The following is a 24,318-nucleotide window of genomic DNA, read 5'->3' on the forward strand; positions in this document are numbered from 1 at the left end:
GCAACGCATGAACACTCTCTTCAGATTGGCAGACAGACCAATCCACGTTTCAACATGCAGGTCTCCGCCTGCGGCATAAGTGATAAATTTCCTTAGGGATGAGTAGTCCTTGTCATCGAAGTCCTGTCCGTTGGCAGACGCAGACCTAGACGCCGCACGACTCCTTCGCAGTAGCTCTATTTTGCATCACTGACGGCAAGCCACTAGGCTCCGACGCTGCCAGTTATGCCACTCATTATTGACCCTTAGCCTACTCTCTGCTAGGGGCATTACTGGCTCTACGACTCACGGTCGCTTAGTCTTTCTCTTTCTTCTCTAGATCTCGTTTGACCGAGGCAAATTACTCAGTTTCCAAGAATTGAACGTCCTCCATAGCGTCAGATTCCGTTCGCTCCTCCAGAGTCTTCATTCTCTGGGATACTGACGTATTTGTTTCTTCTATAATCTGCATTCTTTGAGAAACTGAGGTGTTAATGTTACTCTCCCTTCATAAATTCGACTCAGCCTCGGCCAACCTGGAGACGTTGGTTTGTACTTCTATTGAAACCTCGTCCAGCTTTTCATCCATTGATTTCAATCGGGAAACGAATTTTTTGTGTGGCACTGTCGTCTCTTCCTATCTCTCTCCTCTGCTCGTTTCCTATCTACTTTGGCCTTTCTTGCTCTCTTCCGTGCTTCTTTCCTACCTGCCTCGGCTTTCCTGTCTCTCTCCTGCATTTCTTTCCTCTCAGTTTCTGCTTGGTTCCTATCTACATCGGAATGTCCATGCCATAACCCGGAATTTGGCGATCTGTGCCAAGGTCGACTTCATTTCACAAGTCGCGATGGTTTCACTCTGTTCAGTTTGTCAGTGTGGCTGGGTTTCGGGCAACACTATTGCTGCGGAGACTTCCCCATCATAGAATTCCAAATGACTTCATACGATTCCATTGATTCCTCGTGGCTAGAAATTATCCTTGTGTCTCTAGATCACACTCGACTAGTCCTATCCATGTATAAGAGAAACGAAGTCAAAATCTACTACACAGTAACTAACGCTATCAAAAATGTAATATGAGTGAATATCTTCATATATGATTGAAAAATCTTCACATGAAATGAAATTGTACTCGTTAAAATCTTCTAAAATACAGGTGGAGACGCAAGAATGAAATTATAGTAAAGCTTGATCAAAGCTGAACTTGTATAATTAGGAGATCTGGCCAAACTGCACAAATACACTCCTGGAAATGGAAAAAAGAACACATTGACACCGGTGTGTCAGACGCACCATACTTGCTCCGGACACTGCGAGAGGGCTGTACAAGCAATGATCACACGCACGGCACAGCGGAGACACCAGGAACCGCGGTGTTGGCCGTCGAATGGCGCTAGCTGCGCAGCATTTGTGCACCGCCGCCGTCAGTGTCAGCCCGTTTGCCGTGGCATACGGAGCTCCATCGCAGTCTTTAACACTGGTAGCATGCCGCGACAGCGTGGACGTGAACCGTATGTGTAGTTGACGGACTTTGAGCGAGGGCGTATAGTGGGCGTGCGGGAGGCCGGGTGGACGTACCGCCGAATTGCTCAACACGTGGGGCGTGAGGTCTCCACAGTACATCGATGTTGTCGCCAGTGGTCGGCGGAAGGTGCACGTGCCCGTCGACCTAGGACCGGACCGCAGCGACGCACGGATGCACGCCAAGACCGTAGGATCCTACGCAGTGCCGTAGGGGACCGCACCGCCACTTCCCAGCAAATTAGGGACACTGTTGCTCCTGGGGTATCGGCGAGGACCATTCGCAACCGTCTCCATGAAGCTGGGCTACGGTCCCGCACACCGTTAGGCCGTCTTCCGCTCACGCCCCAACATCGTGCAGCCCGCCTCCAGTGGTGTCGCGACAGGCGTGAATGGAGGGACGAATGGAGACGTGTCGTCTTCAGCGATGAGAGTCGCTTCTGCCTTGGTGCCAATGATGGTCGTATGCGTGTTTGGCGCCGTGCAGGTGAGCACCACAATCAGGACTGCATACGACCGAGGCGCACAGGGCCAACACCCGGCATCATGGTGTGGGGAGCGATCTCCTACACTGGCCGTACACCACTGGTGATCGTCGAGGGGACACTGAATAGCGCACGGTACATCCAAACCGTCATCGAACCCATCGTTCTACCATTCCTAGACCGGCAAGGGAACTTGCTGTTCCAACAGGACAATGCACGTCCGCATGTATCCCGTGCCACCCAACGTGTTCTAGAAGGTGTAAGTCAACTACCCTGGCCAGCAAGATCTCCGGATCTGTCCCCCATTGAGCATGTTTGGGACTGGATGAAGCGTCGTCTCACGCGGTCTGCACGTCCAGCACGAACGCTGGTCCAACTGAGGCGCCAGGTGGAAATGGCATGCCAAGCCGTTCCACAGGACTACATCCAGCATCTCTACGATCGTCTCCATGGGAGAATAGCAGCCTGCATTGCTGCGAAAGGTGGATATACACTGTACTAGTGCCGACATTGTGCATGCTCTGTTGCCTGTGTCTATGTGCCTGTGGTTCTGTCAGTGTGATCATGTGATGTATCTGACCCCAGGAATGTGTCAATAAAGTTTCCCCTTCCTGGGACAATGAATTCACGGTGTTCTTATTTCAATTTCCAGGAGTGTATTTCAGTTCCGACGCAGACAATACACTTCTGTATGCTAATTTTTGTGTAAAGCGGAGTGTGCCTGAGTGGAAACGGAATGCAGATTTTAAGATTAATTAATAATTCATTATATAACGCGGAATAAAAGCTTATACAGTACTACTGTATTAAAGTAAACACTATTTATTCACACACATACACACACACACACACATATATATATGTGTGTGTGTGTGTGTGTGTGTGTGTGTGTGTGTTTCAGTTGACTTGTAGTACTTGTCGCTAACAGTTAACGAAAAGATTAATGTAATCGAGAAGATTAACAAACACTCTGTGTGCAAAATGATGTTGCGTCTGAAATGCGGTAAAACACAAATAAATGAAACTTTCAGAAACAAGGCTAGGATACGGGATGAGTGGATGAAAGGGAATGGTCAAATGAAAAGAAAGTCGAAGAAGACGCGAAATGAAGAAACTAACGAGATAGTGTGGGAATAATTTATAAGTACGCGGGCAAAAACTTATCTTTGTCTGGATCCATGTTGCAGAGTGCGCTTCAGAAAGTCGCTGGAGGCTAGATAGGAGTATTGGAATAGCTGTTCTGGACGCTATGATAATAGTAAAATAGCCACCGGTATTTTTGTGACTACTCTTTTTAATGACGCGTTTCGAAAATATCATCGTCAGATTCAGTTAACGGAACAGACACCGTACAATGTACTGAGTCAGCTTAGCTTGCCATATCGAATAGGAGTTCCTGTTTCATATGACACAATGATGGACCAAAACATTGTGCACACTGCCCAGCGCGTGATTGAATGCTACCTCGTGGCGTTGCGACCACATGATGCGGTCAGTATAGAAGCGGGAAGGAACATTTGGAGAATTATTCAAGCGACGATACGCTGACATAAGCGACTCTGGCGAATGTCAGATTATTAAAGCTCAACGCCTGAGAACGAGCAGCTCGGAAACGGCGCCCTACTGCCGTGAGCATATATGGGAAGCGGAGGGAAGACAATGGAAGGAGGGCGATGCAGCCACGAGTAGACGTCAAGGTGTTGGACTCACAGAACATGAAGGCTGGAGCACTTGCTCTCTCTGTGAACCAGGGTACATGGCAACTCTGACAACGGAATACGATTCTGGTGCAGCACAAGTGTTTCAGAGCACACCGTCTAGTGCACATTGTTAAACATGGGTGTTAAACATGGGTTTCTGCAGCAGACGTCCCATGCGTGTTACCATTTGGTCCAACAACATCGTCAGTTACGATTGCAGTGGATCCCAGATCATTGGATCGTGAATCATTTGAAAAAACGTGTCAGTTGGTCGGATAAAACACATTTCTTGTTACACCAGGTCGACAACTGGCGAACGGCTCTGGAAGCATACACTGCTGCACAGACGCAGGTCGGTGGAGGCAGTATTACGCTGTGGGGGATATTCACCTGGCCTTTCGTGGGATCTGTGGTAGCAGTCAAAGGGACGATGACGGCTGTGAACAACAGAACATTATTGATCACGTGAATCCCTTCATTTCTTCTCCGAGGCCGTTGGGACCTTCCAGTAGGATAAATGTCTTGTGAGTCGTAAGGCCACAATCGGGCTGCTGTGGTTTCTGGAGCATGAGACTGAGCTCACGTTGATGTCTTTGCCACAACAAAGTTCGCCTAATCTGAATACGATGGAACAGGTTGGCAGCCGTGCACCAGGCGAGACTTCAGAGTTTTTGCGCTCTCGTAAAGATAAGTTTAGATTGTAATGACTATTAGTTTATTAAAAATTACTCATTGAATACGAGTATGAGTGCTTTTTCAAGGTTACGATTAAAGATATCACTGTCCTGTACATATTAGTCCAGAAAACGCTAAAAGAGCGCGAGGTCGGACTTTAATAGCATATTTGTTTAAGTTGTGGCACAATTAAGTTAGAGAATCTCATTTTAATTGTTCTGTTTTCCTTTCAAACAATTTAATTTGAGTGTGTCCATTCACTGTTAAGTTCGTATTTGCGGAAAGTAGCATAAATCTTAATTTGTTTGATTCTTTCGCACCTGTCGGTTCTTTACGTACTGTTTTGGTACAATAAAGTTACATTCTTTTGTGATTAAGATAATTCACCGAGAACTGCAGTTGAGTGAATGCTAGGTTCTTATAGTAAGCGGAAATAAATAACTTTTTACGTTTTATCATACATCCGAAGCGCTAACCTGTAGGCCTAATATTTGCTGCTCATAAGTAACGACAATTCTTGTAAAGTAAGGTGTGTTAAGTGATTTATTTCTATTTTTAAGCGTGTAATCTGTGTTGCAGTTCGTGATAAGTGTGGATGTTGCCGTAGGATGTAGTAGTGGAGAACTAAATGGGGAACTCAACAAGGCTCTCCCATGGGACTGTAGGCTTTGTAAAAAGACAAGAGAATCGTTGAGCAGGAGGCAAAGATTTGTGCCATTCAGGCAGAATTAGATCACGCGAAATTTGAAATAGATGAACTGAAGGAGGAAAAAGATCTCGGGAAGTGGGTAAAGGTAACAAGCAATGGGCAAAAGAGGAGCAGCTTTTCAACTTCGTCTGCACTTGGGCTAACAGTATCCGATAAATTTGACTTGTTACCTGAAGTAAGAGGGAAATAGCCTCTTCCAGCTATAGGTGACAGTAGCGTGCAACAGGCTTCTAGCAAAGAAAGTCAATATAGGTCGGTATCGAAGAAGAGTAGGAAGAAAAGGGTCTTGCTGCTAGGTAGCAGCCATGGGAAGGGTGTAGGCCAGTTGGTGCAGGACAAATTAGGGACAGGGCACCAGGCCACAAGTATTGCGAAGCACGGTACTAGCCTTAGCCAGGTGACAGAGGGTGTGGGAATTTGTGTAAAGGTTTTGGCGAGGGGGATGAGGTTATTATAGTTGGTGAAGCAGGGAACAGCCTGGCTAATACTAGTAATTACTACATTAGGGGTGGCACGGATGAAATAGCAATAGCAACAGCAACAGCACACACAAATGTGAAGGTCCTGCAGCCCCATGACCGGCCCTGGGTAAATGCTGCTCTGAGCCGTGTGAACACAGAGTTGAGCAGGATGCTGTTAACTGAAACAAAATCTCATATGAGTGCAGCGCCTGTTGTTACAATTAGGACATGGGGATATACTAGACATGGCCTACACCTGAATAGGAGAGGGAAAGATAGGTTGGCTGAGCTCCTTGGAGGTAACATACGAGAGCATCTATTTTAGGTTAGAATCAGGATTCAGGCACCCTGTTTCGAAAGAACTGAAAATAACAGAAGAGCCTGACAAAATTCTTAATAATGCACAGAAAAGTATCGTTAGCTCATTTCATCAAAGTATTAGAGGATTGACTTGTAAGGTAGAAGTGCTTCTTGTCTGTTTGGGAAATTTAGAGAGCTCTGAAAAGATAGACATATCGTGCCTGCCTGAGCACCACATAACTACAGGGTTAGATAAACTGCATTACACTGTTGCAGCTTACTTACACAGAAATAACATAGGAAAAGGAGGAGTTGTTGCATACATTAAGACAGAACACAAGTTCGAAAACAATGGGACAAGTGATCAGCACATAGAAGTGTGTGCATGCTGAAAAACAGTTCACTTTTAACGGCAACTGTATATACACCCCACTGGGAAATTTTGAGCTGTTTATGAGTAATCTTGATTCCTTACTGTGCTATCTGTCAGACAGCAGCAAGTATTTCATAGTCTGTGATGACTTCAGTGTAGATTTTCTAAAGAATTCTGATAGCAAAAATGATATGGAAACCTTATTTGGATCCTACAATTTGGTCTCAGTAAATAACTTTCCAAAACGGGTGGATAAAGACAGTTGGACTCTAATTGATAGTGTTTTCTTTGATGAAGCTCAAAGTAAGAAAATAACTGTTGATCCAGTAACAAATGGTCTCTCTGATAATCAGGCACAGTTAGTTAAGATAAATAACGTAGCATCCCTACAGTATGGATACTTCTTAGTGGAAATCAGTTAGAATAATTAATGACTCCAGGACAAATGTTTTTAGGAATACTTTACAAGCGATGACATGGGATGTAGTTTACAATGAACCAAATGCTAACAAAAAATTTAATCTACTCCATGATAAATTCATTTCATTATTTGAAAAAAGGTTTCCGCATAAGCTAGTCAGAAAGGACACTAAACTACCATTTAAAAAACCATGGATCACTGGAGGGTTTAAAGTATCTTGTGAAAGGAAAAGGGAAATTTATCTTTTGGCAAGAACAAGCAGGGATCCTGCAGTACTTGCACACTACAAAAAATACTTAAAATTACTAAGAAAGGTTATTAAAAAATCATAGAACTTACACCTAATGTCAGAAACCAGTACTTCCGACAACAGACTGAAGGCGATATGGAATGTAGTGAAGCGAGAGACAGGAGAACCAGCCACAGAACAAGACAACAGCACTATTGAACTGAATGGAAGGTACATTTAACAATCATTTCTTAAATATAGTAGAAAGTATAGGGACAATCAGCTCAAGAGCAAAATCACGGCATTACGTTGAAATGTAACAGCCATGAAATTCAATCATATGAGTGTATTACCAAGTTCTGCTTCAGAGATTAAGAAAATTATGCATTCTCTCAAAAATATCTCATGTGGCTTTGAGGGTGTTTTCAAGAGAGTACTAAATATTTTGTGCCATATAATAAGCCTAGTCTTATCTGAAATATGTAATGCATCACTATCTCAAGGCATTTTTCCAGAGTGACTGAAATATGCCGTTGTTAAGCCCCTCTTTAAGAAAGGTGATAAGAGAGATGTCAATAATTACTGACCTCTTTCACAGCTGACATCACTCTCCAAAATTTTTGAGAAGGTGATGTGTTCTTGAATAGTATCTCACCTTAACAACAATAGTACCCTTAGCAATCACAGTTAGGGTTTCAGAAGTGTTGCTCGACTGAGAATGCCATTTATGTATTCACTAACCAGATTTTAAAAGCATTAAGTAATAAAATAGCATCGATTGGTGTTTTCTGCGTCCTCTCTAAGGCATTTGAATGTGTGAATCACAGTATGCACTGATGGTATGGCCAACCAATGGATAATGTCATATTTGACAAAAAGATCACAGAAAGTTGTACTTAGTGATTCAAGGAATATAATCCAGGCACATAATTCTGACTGGGGAGAAATCACATATGGGGTAACACAAGGTTCAATCTTAGGTACACTACTGTTCCTCGCATATGTAAACGATCTTCCATCTAGTATACAACTAGCAGAATTAGTTCTTTTTGCAGATGACACTAGTATTCTAATCAATTCAAGTATACAAACAGAAACAGAAGAAATGTAAACAGAGTTCTTAAAAGTATCATTGACTGGTTCTCTGCATGTGGTCTCACCCTCAATTTTAAAAATAAGGCCTAGCAGTAATCCTTGGATACCACATGAGATATTAAATTTATTTGATCAAAGAAGAAAATATAAAAATGCAGCAAATGAAGTAGGCGAAAGGGAATGCAAAAGTTTAAAAAATGAGATTGACGAGAAGTGCAGAATGGCTAAGCAGGCAGAATATAGGACAAATATAAGAATTTAGGAACATATTTCATAGGGGAAAGATAGATGTCGCCTGCAGGAAAATTAAAGAGGCCCTTGGGGGAAAGAGAAGCAGTTATGGGATACCAAGAGCTCAGATATAAAACCAGCCTTAAGCAAAGAATTTCCAAGCTAAAAGGTGGAAGGACTATATAGACAGTTTATACAAGGGAAATAACTTGAGAGCAATATTATAGAAAGAGAAGAGGGCGTAGATGGAGATGAGATGAGGGAGATATGACACTGCGAGAACGATTCGACAGAGCACTGAAAGAGAACGATTCGACAGAACATTGAAAGACCTAAGTCGAAAAAAAAGGCCACTGGAGTAGACGACATGCAGCCGAACCACTGGTAGATCTGGCGTGTAATATGTGTGAGACAGACGAAATACTCTTACGGTTCAAGAAAAAAGTAATAATTCCAACAGAAAAATGCTGAAGATTAGATAGGTAGATCGCATAACCATGAGTAATGAGGATGTAGTGAATAGAACTGGGGAGAAAAGAAATTTTTGGCACAGCATGACTAAAAGAAGGGATTGGTTAGCCGGGCACATTCTGAGACATCAAAGGGTCATCTATCTGGTATTGGAGGTAAGTAGGGGTTGGGAGTAGGGGGGGGGGGGGGGGGGGGAGGGAGGGCTAGAAATCGTAGAGGGAGACCAAGAGGTGACTACAGTAAACAGGTTCAGAAGGATGTAGATTGCAGCAGTTATTCGGAGGCTTGTACGAGATAGAGTAGCATGGACAGCTGCATCAGACCAGTCTTCGGACTGATGACCACAACGAAAACAGCAACAGTAAGCCTACACGGAGAGTGCTGGATTCATTGCGTACGTTTTCTGTGCGGCCGTAGCTCACAGGGAAGCAAGGTAACTTGGTCTAGAGGTATTCTAATAGGCGCGTCCCACAGGGTGACAAGCAAACACGCCCTCCACAGAGAGAAGTGGCGCAGCCACACGAAATAAATTTTGACGTGTTATCTGACAAACTCACTGCCGATTATTTTCCTCGTGTGCATCTGCTATCTTATTGTACCAACTCTAATCGTGCCAATGCGTTAAGCTAAAGAATAATAATAATGAGGGATGTGAGTAACACGGATGGCATGAACTGCAGACACTGCTCTTTACGGCAAGCAGTGACAGTGGACTGTGCCGGTGGCGAGTCAAGGCCGGTGGCCCAGCTGGGCGCGCCCCTTATTTAGCACAGGCGGCGGGCACCGAAATACCGCCTCAGAAAATACAGGCGGCGCTGGCCGGGCCTAGTATGGCTGCGAGCCAAGTGTGACGAATTTAGTCCCGTCGCCTGCCGCCGGCTGACTAGGGCGCGCAGCATCACGTTACCCTGCGCTCCTGCCGGCCCTTCGCCGCTTCCGGGGTGCACTGAGCTGTTTCCCCTTACATATTGTAGACTGTATATCCGCAGTTACAAAGTCTTTCAATAAAACAAGGAAAAAAAGTACTGCGTATTTTCTGATTTCACACAAGTGGAAGTTTCCCTTAAACCGCTACGGTCAAAATAAAAATTTGGACAAAGACCTACCCGCACGAAAAAGAGAAACATCACAGTCGCAAGAAGCCAAACATAACGTTACTTGTAAATTCATGACAGAACTGACGCGTATTACGAAGAACATTACAGAAGCATGTATGATGTACCACACGCGACGAACAGTCGCAGGAAAAATCATCGAGGGCGCCGACACCGTTGAGCGCCCATAAAGCGGAAAACGCACGCACACACACACACACACACACACACACACACACACACACACACACAATTCCAGCTCTGCTGTTTGAATCAGTGACATACAAGTAACAGTTCTAATAATTTGCATTACAATTTAGCCAAGATTTAATGTAGGACATTTAGAGATCTATAATTCTGTATGGCACTTGACAATTCACTCTTAATTGAAAATGACAACTCTCTAGTCTTACGAAACTAAAAGCATCTTTCTTTACGTCGGTAGAATTTTTATTTATTTGTTGTTATAACTCCACCAGAACCATCGTTGTCTACAATTTTTTTAAAAATAAATGAAATGTTATCAATCCCACGAAAAAAACTTTGCTTTTAAGGGACATACTTTTCCTTCTTTCAAGGTAATCATAAAAAAGATTAACATAAAATTACATGATTGAATACTTGCGCTACTGATTCTCATGTATACGTTAAGGCTTTTTATTTTGAGATGACTGTACCAAGTTCCTTTGCTGCATTTAGGAATGAGGCTTATGTTTGTTGTCACCGACCATTTGGCTATAACCAATTACCAGATCGGCGTGATCCATTTTCGATATCACCAACCATCTCTCAATCCAATGTTGAACGAAAGTTCACATGTATCCTTATTCCTTTGGCCATTGCTTTCTCTTGGTTCAAAATGATGTATGGAGCTTCTCTCAAATTCAAACTTTGAATTTATTCATTTACCTTCTCTTATAACAATTGCTGTTTTCACATTAAAACGAATAACTTTCTTAAAACTAGTGTATTTTAGTTTTTTTGCTACCACAGTTTAACATTTTGAATAATGTATATATTTATGATGCATAATTTTGATTACAGTATGACGTGTCAAAACTGGTGTCATAAAATTCTGGATAACAGCTATTATGTTAATTAAAAATGCTAAAAAGGCTATTGTCTCCATAAATATGTATCATGACTGAAGTAAATGAATGATAAAAGAGAAGCTGACCTAACGTTTTTCTAACAGAAAAAGGCCAAGGGCATTCTAATACATTTTATTAAGATAAATAATTATTATTAAAAACAGTGTTTACCATTTCATTACTCAATTTATTTTTTTTTGTAACAGTGCAATGCGCATCTTGTTAATGAAACTTCCGAGACCGTGGATAGTGGATGAAAAGAAAGATGATGGATACACAGCACTACATCTCGCAGCTCTCAACAACCATGTGGAAGTTGCAGAACTGTTGGTCCACCAAGGACGTGCTAATATGGACTTACAAAATGTAAATCTCCAGACAGCACTGCATCTTGCTGTCGAACGTCAACATACCCAAATAGTCCGGGTAAGAACATTTCATTTAAGGTGTTGCAGTACTACTAGTAACATGACAGACCGCAATTTTTTAAAGAATCAAACTCCCACGGTGGGGAGTGAACAAGAAAAAGTTTTGAAATTGTGTGAAATGATGTGTAGAGTTTATTGGAAATTATTATCAGCTCTCATACTGAAATACTGGATGAACATATTCTGGGTAATTTGCATGCTGTGAGTTATGCTGCCTCAAGACATACATACAGTTTCTAACTTTAAAATATGACCTGTGTATAACATAATATTGTACCTCTTAATAAGTAGATTCTGACAGCATTTTAAATTCTTAAATTCAGTCATTAATTACATGAAGTACCGAAAATAAAATTTCCGTTGCCCCTGGAAGCTGTCAGATAGGCAGCCTGAAACTGGGATGGGGTGACTCTTTCAGTCATTTAATAATATAGATGTTTAAATAACATCCACGTTTAATTATCTTATTCATATCTATTGTTTTTCAGCAACTGTTGATTAGACACCGCAAAAAAAAAAAAAAAAAAAAAAAAAAAAGATTACAGCACCAAGAAGGAGTTTTGCGACAAAAACGAAAGTTGGTACGCATGTTTCTACATCTGAAACATGATGTCTGTTCAGATTTTGTGCCAATCGCATAAAAGTGTTGCTAGTAGCATTATTATAAGGATGCAGATCAGGTTTACATTAAACACATGCTGTAATGGTCATGAGCATTAGTTTTCCTTTGAGATTTTAGTCAGCTTTCTTAAATCAAAGTAATAAATCACTTCCTCCACTGACACTCAACAGTTTGCATCTCTTTGGCAAATCACTCTGCTTGTCTTTGTTGATGACAGCTTCCTCTGCCTCGACACCCCACTGACCGTGACATTGCCATCACTGAACACATTTCTTTGAATAACAATCTTACTCAAAATTCACTGCTGCCTTTCTTGTACTGATAACTGACTATATCCTTACTCATAACTACTTCTTATTCAAAAAACAGAACTCAAGAAAAAATCCACGATAGAGCTAGTCGGTCAGTCTTACTATACCAACAACGTTATGAGTCCTCTCTGACCACCCAGAAAGAGAGTGAGAACCTTGCAGTTTTCCCTTTGATCTCCAAACCAACCAACCAACCACCCGCCCACCAAGGACCTATATTACTAAGTGACTATGACAGTTCATGGTTCCAGCTGTAGGTAGCCTATCTAACGGCTTCCAGGGGCATCAAAAAATTTGATTTTCAATATTTCATACATTTACTGACCAAATTTAAAAGGTTACCATAACCTTGTGTTAAAAGTTTAATAAAGTAAGACAAGTATTACAGTTAGAAACTGTATGTATATCTTTAGGCAGGATAACTCGTGATGTGTCAGTTAGATTACAGTCATCCAATATTTGAGATTGAGAGCACTTAGTGACTTCCAACAAACCTTATGCGTAATGTCAAACAGCAAAACTTTACAAAACTTTGTTCATTCGCGGATATTGAATGTTCATTCTTGCATCAGGCAATACATGCTAAAGATAGTTATTTTAGACCTCTTACTTAGTTGTTTATTTCCTTCTACCCTGTTTTAGGGATGAGGAATATTTTGAACAGTTTGATAGCTATCATAAGTATATCACATTTAGTGGGCATATAGAATTCGGTTGAGTAGTTCAAAACATGATTTCTTTCATATAAGCGGTAATCATAAGTTAAGCAATGAATATGTTTAAAAATTGGCCTGTTGTTCCTTATTAATATACGTTTTGACCAACAGCGAAGTAATGCCACAGTACTTCAGAGCCTTACCTTTCAGTGCTATTAAGAAAGTGAACGTAAATCTTGTAATGAAAGTTGCGTGTTAGTGATTCTTAATCTGAGATATTCCCTCTCACTTCATATATTTCTAATATTTATGTAGTAATAAATTTTTGGCACTTCTGAAAAGACACTGTTAAATTATTCAAGTTGGTTTATGAGACCATGTAACAGGTACTATGGTGGAGAATACTTTTGTGTTGTGATCTGTATTGTATTTAGCTTGTGTTATGTACAATATGAACTGAGTCTAAAGATATTTCTCCATTCTGGATCGTGTAACCATATATATAAACCAAAAAAGTGTAGAGTTTCTGTTTAACTACCCTAATTTAGGTTTTCTTTAAATCACTATAAGCGAATAGTTCCTTCAGTAGGCCACATCTGCCACATTCATGTCCAATAGAAGTGATACAGTATTTATAATGGCACTAATCAATTAGATATCATGCTCTAATACTCTAAATTCCTTTCATACATAGTTTTTATGAATTTATTATTATTATTGTTATTATTACTGTTTTCTTTTATGACTTGCACCTTAGTGGCCATTATTCTGATGCTGAATTGTGGATATAACCAACTTGGTTCTCATCTTCCTGAGAAGCACACATTTATTTATTTATTTATTCATCCATGGAACAATATATATTGTATGGATGTCGTCAGTTTCATTTATTTCGTCCTGTTGATTACATATTATACAACCAGTGTACAAGCAATATAGGACAAGTCAATTGATACAATACAGTAGTACATAAATATTTATACATCACATTGCACAGACATTTGTTTATTTACAAAGAACAATTACTTGTATGCAGTATTAAAGCCTGCATTATGCCGAAAACAGTTTAAGTGGCTGTTTACAATAGGAGGATAAGTGATAGTGCATATTTTTATGCTACTACATGTATAAGCAGGTAAATTTGCTTCATGGTCATGGTTTGGATTGAATAGAAATTTTAACTGCATTCCTTAAGAAGAGGTTAAGTGAATGCTCAAGAGTATGGGATACATGGGAGTTCACATTTTCTCTTAATGACAGATAAATTTACATTTTATCACCACAATTTCAGTTAAACTACAAGTAACAGCATCACACTTCATCTTTAAGTGAGTGCTTTTCTTAGGTAGTATCCCCCACTCTTATACCTTATAACTCTAAGTATTCATTCATTTTATAGAAATTTTGTTCAATGAGGAATAATTTTATTTTCCTTTTGAAAACCTGTACATTATTTATTTCCTTTTTTATATTGACAGGTAGCTTATTGAAGACCTTTATACCTGATTCAGTAATTCCCTTATGTACTTTAGTGAGAGTTGCAGAGCCTCGGTGAAAATTTTTCACCTGTCTTGTGTTGTGGTTGTGGATGTCACAATTTTTCTAAAACAATTCCCTGTTGTTGGCTGCAAATAACATCAGTGAGTATATATAATGACCTGTGATGGATAGTATCGTGAGAGATTTGAAGAGACCTCTGTAAGATGCCCCATTAGGGACCCCACACATTAGTCTCACTGCTCGTTTTTGTATTCTGAAGACTTTTCCAACACCTGCAGCATTTCCCCAGAAGATAATGCCATAGGAGAGAACAGAATGGAAAGATGCAAAATATGACAACAACATTATTTCTCTGTCCACTAACTGATGGGAGAGCTCTTAATGCAAAGCATGATGAGCTAAGTTTCTTGACCAGCTGATCAACTTGTTCTTCCCATCTTAGGTGACTGTCTATCTGGATACCTAGGAATTTTGTATGTATGGTTTCATTAATTTTGTGATTGTTAACAGGAACTTTTTTTTCAGAAACTGTACCATATTGGTTTTTGAAAGATTTAAGGTTAGGCTATTTGCAGTGAACCATTTGTGTATTTGAGTATGGCTGTATCCTACATTGTGGAGTTAGGTCCTTTTACAAGGATACTTGTATCGTCGGCAAACATTACTGTTTTTGCTATGTTATTAATGTGATTGGTAGATCATTAATGTAGATCAGGAAAATTAGTGGACCAAGAACTGAGCCCTGTGGGACTCCATACTTTATATTTCCCCAGTCTGATTTTAATGCTGTACCTGTCCTCCTTAAGACAACCCTTTGCTTCCTGTTCTGTAAGTATGATTCTATCCAAGTCAAAGATTTGTCTTTAATGCCATAATGTGGAAGCTTTTTTAAGAGTGTGTTATGAATTTCATCTGTTAGGTTAAATATAGCTCTGTCTGTGAAGGAGCCCTTATGAAAGCCGAAATGTGTAAGAGCCAATAAGCCATTTTGTGTAGCGTGACTGTAAATCCTATCATACGATATTCTCTCAAATACCTTTGAGAACACTGGCAGCAGAGAGATGGGCCGATAGTTGGATATTTCATCCCTTGCTCCTGTTTTGTGGATTGCCATCACTACTGCATGTTTTAACCTATCTGGGAACACACCAGTTTCCATAGATTGGTTGCACAAATAGCACAATATATAACTGATTAAGTCTGCACATGATTTTAAAATCGTACTTGATATGCCATCGTATCCATAGAAATCTGAGTTTTTGAGTAATTTTATGGTTTTTTCAACTTCTTTAGGAGTTTTACTTCTGAAATGAAGTGCTACTTTAGATGTTGTTTGCATGTGGTTAAGTAGTTCAATAGCTTCTGTGTGAGACTGTTAATTACGGTGCACTGTTTTTTCAGCGATAGTGAGAAAAAAAATTGTTGAAATCTGAGGCTGCAACTTTGTGGTTATTATTGTCAGGTTTTATGTTCCTGTTAGTCTCGCTTTTTATGATGTGTCACATGGTTTTTATTTTATTGTTTGAGTTGCTAATTTTTTGTGCATAGTGCAACTGTTTGGCCTTCTTGATTACATTTGTTAGAATTTTACAGTATATCTTGTAATGTAACTTTACTGCTGGGTCTGTACTAGTCCTCTGTTGTACATACAGATCTCTCTTTTTGTTACATGATATTTTTATGCCAGTAGTTAGCCACTCTTTCCTTTTACTACAGGCTTGGTTTGATTTTAAAGAAGCTTCAAAATGTTTAAGGAATAAGTTCAGGAAAGAGTTGAACTTCTCATTCACGGTGTCAGCCTGGTATACTTCCTCCCATTGTTCATGGCATAAACTATTTCTGAATAAGCAAGTAGATTCAGCATTTATTGTTCTAACATGTTTAACTTGGCTACAATGGTCATGTGCTGTTTTTCTGCTGGCAAGTTTTAGGGTTGTCATTTGACTTAGACAGACCATTTGTTACTGCCCTTGTCACCACTTCATTGTAATTTGTGGGATATAGGAACAGATTATCACTCAGGGTCTTGCTGTGCCAATATACTCTTGTTGGGAATGAGATTGAAGGTTAACAGTAGTGATTCTAATAGTCTCTGATTGTTATTTTTTGTGAGTAAGTTTATGTTAAAGTCACCACATATGATGACATTACTATTGTTTCTATAAAGTTTAGTAAGAACTGTTTCTAGCTGAGAGAGAAATTTTTGAATGTTTCCGATAGGTGTCCTGTAAACTGTTACTATAATCAGGAACTGTGTTTCAAGCTCTAAATTTGACTGCACAACATTCAAAGTGCTGTTCAACACAGTATTTAGATATATCTAAAAACAAAGATGATGTGACTTACCAAACGAAAGCGCTGGCAGATCGATAGACACACAAACAAACACAAACATACACACAAAATTCAAGCTTTCACAACAAACTGTTGCCTCATCAGGAAAGAGGGAAGGAGAGGGAAAGATGAAAGGATGTGGGTTTTAAGGGAGAGGGTAGGGAGTCATTCCAATCCCGGGAGCGGAAAGACTTACCTTAGGGGGGAAAAAAGGACAGGTATACACTCGCACACACACACATATCCATCCACACATATACAGACACAAGCAGACATATTTAAAGACAAAGAGTTTGGGCAGAGATGTCAGTCGAAGCGGAAGTGCAGAGGCAAAGATGTTGTTGAATGACAGGTGAGGTATGAGTGGCAGCAACTTGAAATTAGCGGAGATTGAGGCCTGGTGGGTAACGGGAAGAGAAGATATATTGAAGAGCAAGTTCCCATCTCCGGAGTTCGGAAAGGTTGGTGTTGGTGGAAAGTATCCAGATAACCCGGACGGTGTAACACTGTGCCAAGATGTGCTGGCCGTGCACCAAGGCATGTTTAGCCACAGGGTGATCCTCATTACCAACAAACACTGTCTGCCTGTGTCCATTCATGCGAATGGACAGTTTGTTGCTGGTCATTCCCACATAGAATGCATCACAGTGTAGGCAGGTCAGTTGGTAAATCATGTGGGTGCTTTCACACGTGGCTCTGCCTTTGATCGTGTACACCTTCCGGGTTACAGGACTGGAGTAGGTGGTGGTGGGAGGGTGCATGGGATGGGTTTTACACTGGGGGCAGTTACAAGGATAGGAGCCAGAGGGTAGGGAAGGTGGTTTGGGGATTTCATAGGGATGAACTAACAGGTTACGAAGGTTAGGTGGATGGCGGAAAGACACTCTTGGTGGAGTGGGGAGGATTTCATGAAGGATGGATCTCATTTCAGGGCAGGATTTGAGGAAGTCGTATCCCTGCTGGAGAGCCACATTCAAGAGTCTGATCCAGTCCCGGAAAGTATCCTGTCACAAGTGGGGCACTTTTGTGGTTCTTCTGTGGGAGGTTCTGGGTTTGAGGGGATGAGGAAGTGGCTCTGGTTATTTGCTTCTGTACCAGGTCGGGAGGGTAGTTACAGGATGCGAAAGCTGTTGTCAGGTTGTTGGTGTAATGGTTCAGGGATTCCGGACTGGAGCAGATTCGTTTGCCACAAAGACCTAGGCTGTAGAGAAGGGACTGTTTGATGTGGAATGGGTGGCAGCTGTCATAATGGAGGTACTGTTGCTTGTTGGTGGGTTTGATGTGGACGGACGTGTGAAGCTGGCCATTGGACAGATGGAGGTCAACGTCAAGGAAAGTGGCGTGGGATTTGGAGTAGGACCAAGTGAATCTGATGGAACCAAAGGAGTTGAGGTTGGAGAGGAAATTCTGGAGTTCTTCTTCACTGTGAGTCCAGATCATGAAGATGTCATCAATAAATCTGTACCAAACTTTGGGTTGGCAGGCCTGGGTAACCAAGAAGGCTTCCTCTAGGCGACCCATGAATAGGTTGGCGTACGAGGGGGCCATCCTGGTACCCATGGCTGTTCCCTTTAATTGTTGGTATGTCTGGCCTTCAAAAGTGAAGAAGTTGTGGGTCAGGATGAAGCTGGCTAAGGTAATGAGGAAAGAGGTTTTAGGTAGGGTGGCAGGTGATCGGCGTGAAAGGAAATGCTCCATCGCAGCGAGGTCCTGGACGTGTGGAATATTTGTGTATAAGGAAGTGGCATCAATGGTTACAAGGATAGTTTCCGGGGGTAACAGATTGGGTAAGGATTCCAGGCGTTCGAGAAAGTGGTTGGTGTCTTTGATGAAGGATGGGAGACTGCATGTAATGGGTTGAAGGTGTTGATCTACGTAGGCAGAGATACGTTCTGTGGGGGCTTGGTAACCAGCTACAATGGGGCGGCCGGGATGATTGGGTTTGTGAATTTTAGGAAGAAGGTAGGGGTGCGGGGTGTCGGTGGGGTCAGGAGGTTGATGGAGTCAGGTGAAAGGTTTTGCAGGGGGCCTAAGGTTCTGAGGATTCCTTGAAGCTCCGCCTGGACATCAGGAATGGGATTACCTTGGCAAACTTTGTATGTGGTGTTGTCTGAAAGCTGACACAGTCCCTCAGCCACATACTCCCGACGATCAAGTACGACGGTCGTGGAAACCTTGTCCGCCGGAAGAATGACGATGGATCGGTCAGCCTTCAGATCACGGATAGCCTGGGCTTCAGCAGTGGTGATGTTGGGAGTAGGATTAAGGTTTTTTAAGAAGGATTGAGATGCAAGGCTGGAAGTCAGAAATTCCTGGAAGGTTTGGAGAGGGTGATTTTGAGGAAGAGGAGGTGGGTCCCGCTGCAACGGAGGACGGAACTGTTCAAGGCAGGGTTCAATTTGGATAGTGTCCTGGGGAGTTGATCGTTAGGAGTAGGATTAGGATCAATTTTCTTCGTGGCAAAGTGATATTTCCAGCAGAGGTACGAGAGTAGGACAGTAAACCTTTGACGAGGGCTGTTTGGTTGAATCTGGGAGTGGGGCTGAAGGTGAGGCCTTTGGATAGGACAGAGGTTTCGGATTGGGAGAGAGGTTTGGAGGAAAGGTTAACTACTGAATTAGGGTGTTGTGGTTCCAGATTGTGTTGATTGGAATTTTGAGGTTTTGGAGGGAGTGGAGCTGGAAGCGGGAGATTGAGTAGATGGGAGAGACTGGGTTTGTGTGCAATGAGAGGAGGTTGGGGTTTGCTGGGAAGGTTGTGAAGGGTGAGTGAGTTGCCTTTCCGGAGGTGGGAAACCAGGAGATTGGATAGTTTTTTGAGGTGGAGGGTGGCATGCTGTTCTAATTTGCGGTTGGCCTGTAGGAGGATGCTCTGAACAGTTGGTGTGGATGTGGGAGAGGAAAGATTAAGGACTTTTATTAAGGATAGGAGTTGACGGGTGTGTTCATTGGCTAAGTTGATGTGTAGGTGAAGGATTAGGTGGGTGAGGGCAATGGATTGTTCAGTTTGGAACTGGTATAGGGACCTCACCTGTCATTCAACAACATCTTTGCCTCTGCACTTCCGCTTCGACTGACATCTCTGCCCAAACTCTTTGTCTTTAAATATGTCTGCTTGTGTCTGTATATGTGTGGATGGATATGTGTGTGTGTGTGCGCTAGTGTATACCCGTCCTTTTTTCCCCCTAAGGTAAGTCTTCCCGCTCCCGGGATTGGAATGACTCCTTACCCTCTCCCTTAAAACCCACATCCTTTCGTCTTTCCCTCTCCTTCCCTCTTTCCTGATGAGGCAACAGTTTGTTGCGAAAGCTTGAATTTTGTGTGTATGTTTGTGTTTGTTTGTGTGTCTATCGACCTGCCAGCGCTTTCGTTTGGTAAGTCACATCATCTTTGTTTTTAGATATATTTTTCCCACGTGGAATGTTTCCCTCTATTATATTAACAGTATTTAGATACATCTATAACTTGTGACCTAATAGTATTGTGTGTGTAAATTGCCACTCCGCCTTGTCTTAAGTTGCTCCAACAGTAGGAGGAACCAATTTTATAACTATTTAAATGTAGCTGATTAATTTCTGTAGCTTCCAAGTGATGTTCATTTAAGCAGAGCACATCAGGAATAATTACGTCTGTGTCAGCTGTTTCTTACAGAGAAAGCAGCAGCTTTTCTTTTTTATTCAAAAGACTTTTTGTATTTTGATGAAATATTTTTAAACAATGTAGCTTATCAATTGTATTTTTAACTGGTTCCTTAATGTTAGTTTTCACATGAGTTAAATTATCAAATGGTAGATTATATTCATTCCTTCATATTCTGTGAATGCATTCAGGAATGGGTTTTCAGAGATAAGAAACAAATCAGTGTATAAATTTATAGCTGGAAACTACTTATGTGGAATATATTTACAATTTACTATGACCTATTTGTACTTCAAAAGGCTATAATGGCCATAATATAGTTAGTAAAAAAAAGTTGTACTTTGAAGAATGGGGCTGCCTGCCCAGTTATATCAAGTAATTGTTTTTATAATTGTATGCTTGCATGATGTTTCCACGTGGCCACAGCTAAATATCACAACCTTACAATTACTCCCATGCTGTAAAACTTGAGGCATGTATCCAATAAGCATTTGCTCTGTAGCTAAGTGGTCAGCATGTCTGACTGCCATATGAAGGATCTCAGTCCGATTCCCAGTATTGCCAAGGATTTTTTCTTGGTGGGAGGACTGGAACAGGGCACATACAACACCATGAGGAGTCACTTTATTGACAAGCAGTGGCTCCAAGGTCTGGAAAGCTGAGATTGACTGAAAACATTTCAAACTGCATATAACATGTTTTATTTTGTAGCTGTTGGTGCGTGAAGGTTCAAACCTAAATATACCAGATAAAGATGGGGACACACCTTTACATGAAGCTCTGCGACACCACACGCTGTCACAACTGCGACAGTTGCAGGATGTTCAAGATGTTGGAAAAGTAAGAAATGATTATTTATTACCTGTATTTCCTAAGTCAGCTATCAGTAGAGAATAAATAAATGATAACTCTTTGGTAAGTATCTATTGTTCCATACTGATGTGTGAACCATGACATACATAAACTGTCTTGTTCTGCCAATAAAATGTATTTCAACTTTAAGATCTCATAATTTATACATTTAACAAAGGAAATTTGTTCAAATATATGGTATGCAGGTAAAGTAGCATTTTCAGCAATGTGCACAGAGTTTTAAAGAAATGTGTCCCTTACTCATACAAGAGACCGTATTGCTCAAAACTAGAAAGAAAAAAGCTCCTGGTAAACATACGTCCAGGAATAAATACTTCGTAAGCAAAAATGCAGCAAGAGTGTGATATTAACACACAACCATGGATGGGTAAATGCAGATTCTAAAGCAATCATCAAAGCAAAATATCAGTTTGTTTTGTTGCGATGTGATTTGAAAATGAAGGCTTGACACATAATTAACGAACAACTGTATTTGTATCTAACAGTACGGAGAATAACACAGAACTAAGAAAGACATAAAAAAGTATGATGCATAGTGCTATCTGCTGACACCAAGATAGTAAATGGAGGTAAAATTTGTATCTCAACACACCACCTCAGTTTTCACAGATAGTTCTAAATTAAGAACTGAATCTTAAGTTTGTCGCTCTAGAATTGAAGTTCAAGTCCTTCAAAACATTTCTTGTACTTTTGTGCAGGAAGAGCCAACATCAGTACATCTGCCATCATATCTTCTGTTCGTTGATATTCCAGTTTTAGCAGGTAGTGCCAGAAAAATGCATTTAAAGGTTTGGGTTACATTTTTTGTAGTTAAGTTAAAAATACCTCCAATCAGTAATCCTTGGGCCATACAGCAATCCTTCCATATCCAAAAAGGGGTCCTCCTCCATCTTCTTCATGGCCATGGTGGTTCTGTCACTCTGGCAGCTTTCTGTTATCTTCTGCTCTGCTCCTCTGCTCATTTGATATGCTTTTCATCAGCTTTTGGGCAGAAGCTGTAACAGCTTGGTCCAATCTCAAGTTTGAGCATGTTCACCATTACTGTAATGCCTGTTAGGCTGTTGTTGAAATTACTTGCTGCCACATCGGCTGCAATGTCAACTATTTTCTTCCTGCTGTGAAAAGCTTGCGGAGACACTTTTTCACAATTCACCATGTTACTCTATAATGGGGTTTCTGGCAAACTTGAGAGGAAGACCACAAAAAAGTAGACATCCTAGAGAACATTTTAATCAAAATAAATAAATATAACAACAAAAATAATCAAATATTGATAATATAATGTAAATGGATAGATAAAAAAATCTACTCACCAAGCGGCAGCAGGATGACACACACACAAAAGGATTTAACTTTTACAGGAATCTGGAACCGGTGGTTCCTCCTTCTGGCAGAAGAGTTGAAGGGGCAGCAGGAGGGATGAAGGAAAAGGATGTTCAAATGTGTGTGAAATGTTATGGGACTTAACTGCTAAGGTCATCAGTCCCTAAGCTTACACACTACTTAACCTAAATTATCCTAAGGACAAACACACACACCCATGCCTGAGGGAGGACTCGAACCTCCGCCGGGACCAGCCGCAGAGTCCATGACTGCAGCACTTTAGATCGCTTGGCTAATCCCGCAAGACAAGGAAAGAGGCTAGAGAGGTTTAGTGAAAGGGGTATAGTTTAAAAAAGTCATCCAGAACCCCAGCTCAGAGGAGACTCCTTTTTTTCCATCAGTCTTCTGGCTGTTTTCTCGTGTGGCCTGCCACGAATTCCTCTCCTGCGCTTATCTCTTCATCTCAGAGTAGCAGCTGCAACCTACGTCCTCAATTATTTGCTGGATGTATTCCAATCTCTGTCTTCCTCTACAATTTTTGCCATCTACAGCTCCCTCAAATACCATGGAAGTCATTCCCTCATGTCGTAACAGATGTCCTAGCATCCTGTCCCTTCTACTTATCAGTGATTTCCACGTATTCCTCTCCTCTTCGATTCTGCTCAGAACCTCCTCATTCCTTACCTTATTGTTCCTCCGATTTTTCAGCATTTGTCTGTTGCACCATAACTAAAATGCTTTGATTCTCTTCTGTTCTGGTTTTCCCACAATCCATGTTTCACTACCATGCAATGCTGTACCTCAGAAGTACATTCTCAGAAATTTCAGCCTCAAATTAAGGCCAATATTTGATATTAGTAGCCAGAAATGCTCTTTTTGCCAGCGCTGGTCTGCTTTTGATGTCCTCCTTGCTCCCTACGTCAATGGTTATTTTACTGCCTAAGTAGCAGAATTCCTTAACTTCATCTACTTCGTGACCATCAGTCCTGATGTTAAGTTTCTTGCTGTTCTCATTTCTACTACTTCTCATTACCTTTGTCTTTCTTCGATTTACTCTCAACCCATACTCTGTACTCATTAGACTGTTCATTCCGTTCTGAAGATCATGTAATTCTTCTTCACATTCACTCAAGGTAGCAATGTCATCAGCGAATCATATCATTGACATCCTTTCACCTTGATTGGCTGTTGTACATATTGTATATGACCTGTCTCTCCCTACAACTTATCCCTATGTTTTTCAGAATTTTAAACATCTTGCATCTTTTTACATTGTCAAACGTTGTTTCGAGGTCGACAAAGCCTATGAACATGTCTTGATTTTTCTTTAGTCTTGCTTCCATTATTAACCGCAATGTCAGCATTGCCTCTCTTGTGCCTTTACCTTTCCTAAAGCCAAACTGATCATCATCTAGCACGTCCTCAATTTTCTTTTCCATTCTTCTGTAGATTATTCTTGCAAGCAACTTGGATGCATGAGCTGTTATGCTGATTGTACAATAATTCTTGCACTTGTCAGCTCTTGCCATCTTCGGAATTGTGTGGATGATGCTTTTCCAAAAGTCGGATGGTATGGCACCAGACTCATACATTCTACACACCAAATGAATAGTCATCTTGTTGCCATTTCCCCCAATGATTTTAGAAATTCTGATGGAGTGTTATCTATGCCTTCTGCCTTATTTGATCTTAAGTCCTCCAAAGCTCTTTTAAATTCTGATTCTAATACTGGATGGTGGGATTCGAACCCGGGACCAAAGACATGAGTCAAAGACGCTACCCCAAGACCACGGGTGAATT

General features: G+C 41.1%; 1 protein-coding gene across 1 annotated transcript in view; it reads left to right on the top strand.

Annotated features, from left to right (window-relative positions):
• LOC124615759 (E3 ubiquitin-protein ligase MIB1-like) overlaps nucleotides 1–24,318 on the top strand; it is a 92,635-nt gene that overhangs the window by 36,033 nt on the left and 32,284 nt on the right. The window contains exons 2-3 of the mRNA XM_047143849.1: nucleotides 11,040–11,259; nucleotides 21,034–21,162. Of these exons, the coding sequence (XP_046999805.1) occupies nucleotides 11,044–11,259; nucleotides 21,034–21,162 (345 nt within the window). The 5' untranslated portion in view covers nucleotides 11,040–11,043. The remainder of the gene's footprint in view (nucleotides 1–11,039; nucleotides 11,260–21,033; nucleotides 21,163–24,318) is intronic.

The sequence above is a fragment of the Schistocerca americana genome, chromosome 5, assembly GCF_021461395.2.
Source record: "Schistocerca americana isolate TAMUIC-IGC-003095 chromosome 5, iqSchAmer2.1, whole genome shotgun sequence".
Lineage (NCBI taxonomy): Eukaryota > Metazoa > Arthropoda > Insecta > Orthoptera > Acrididae > Schistocerca > Schistocerca americana.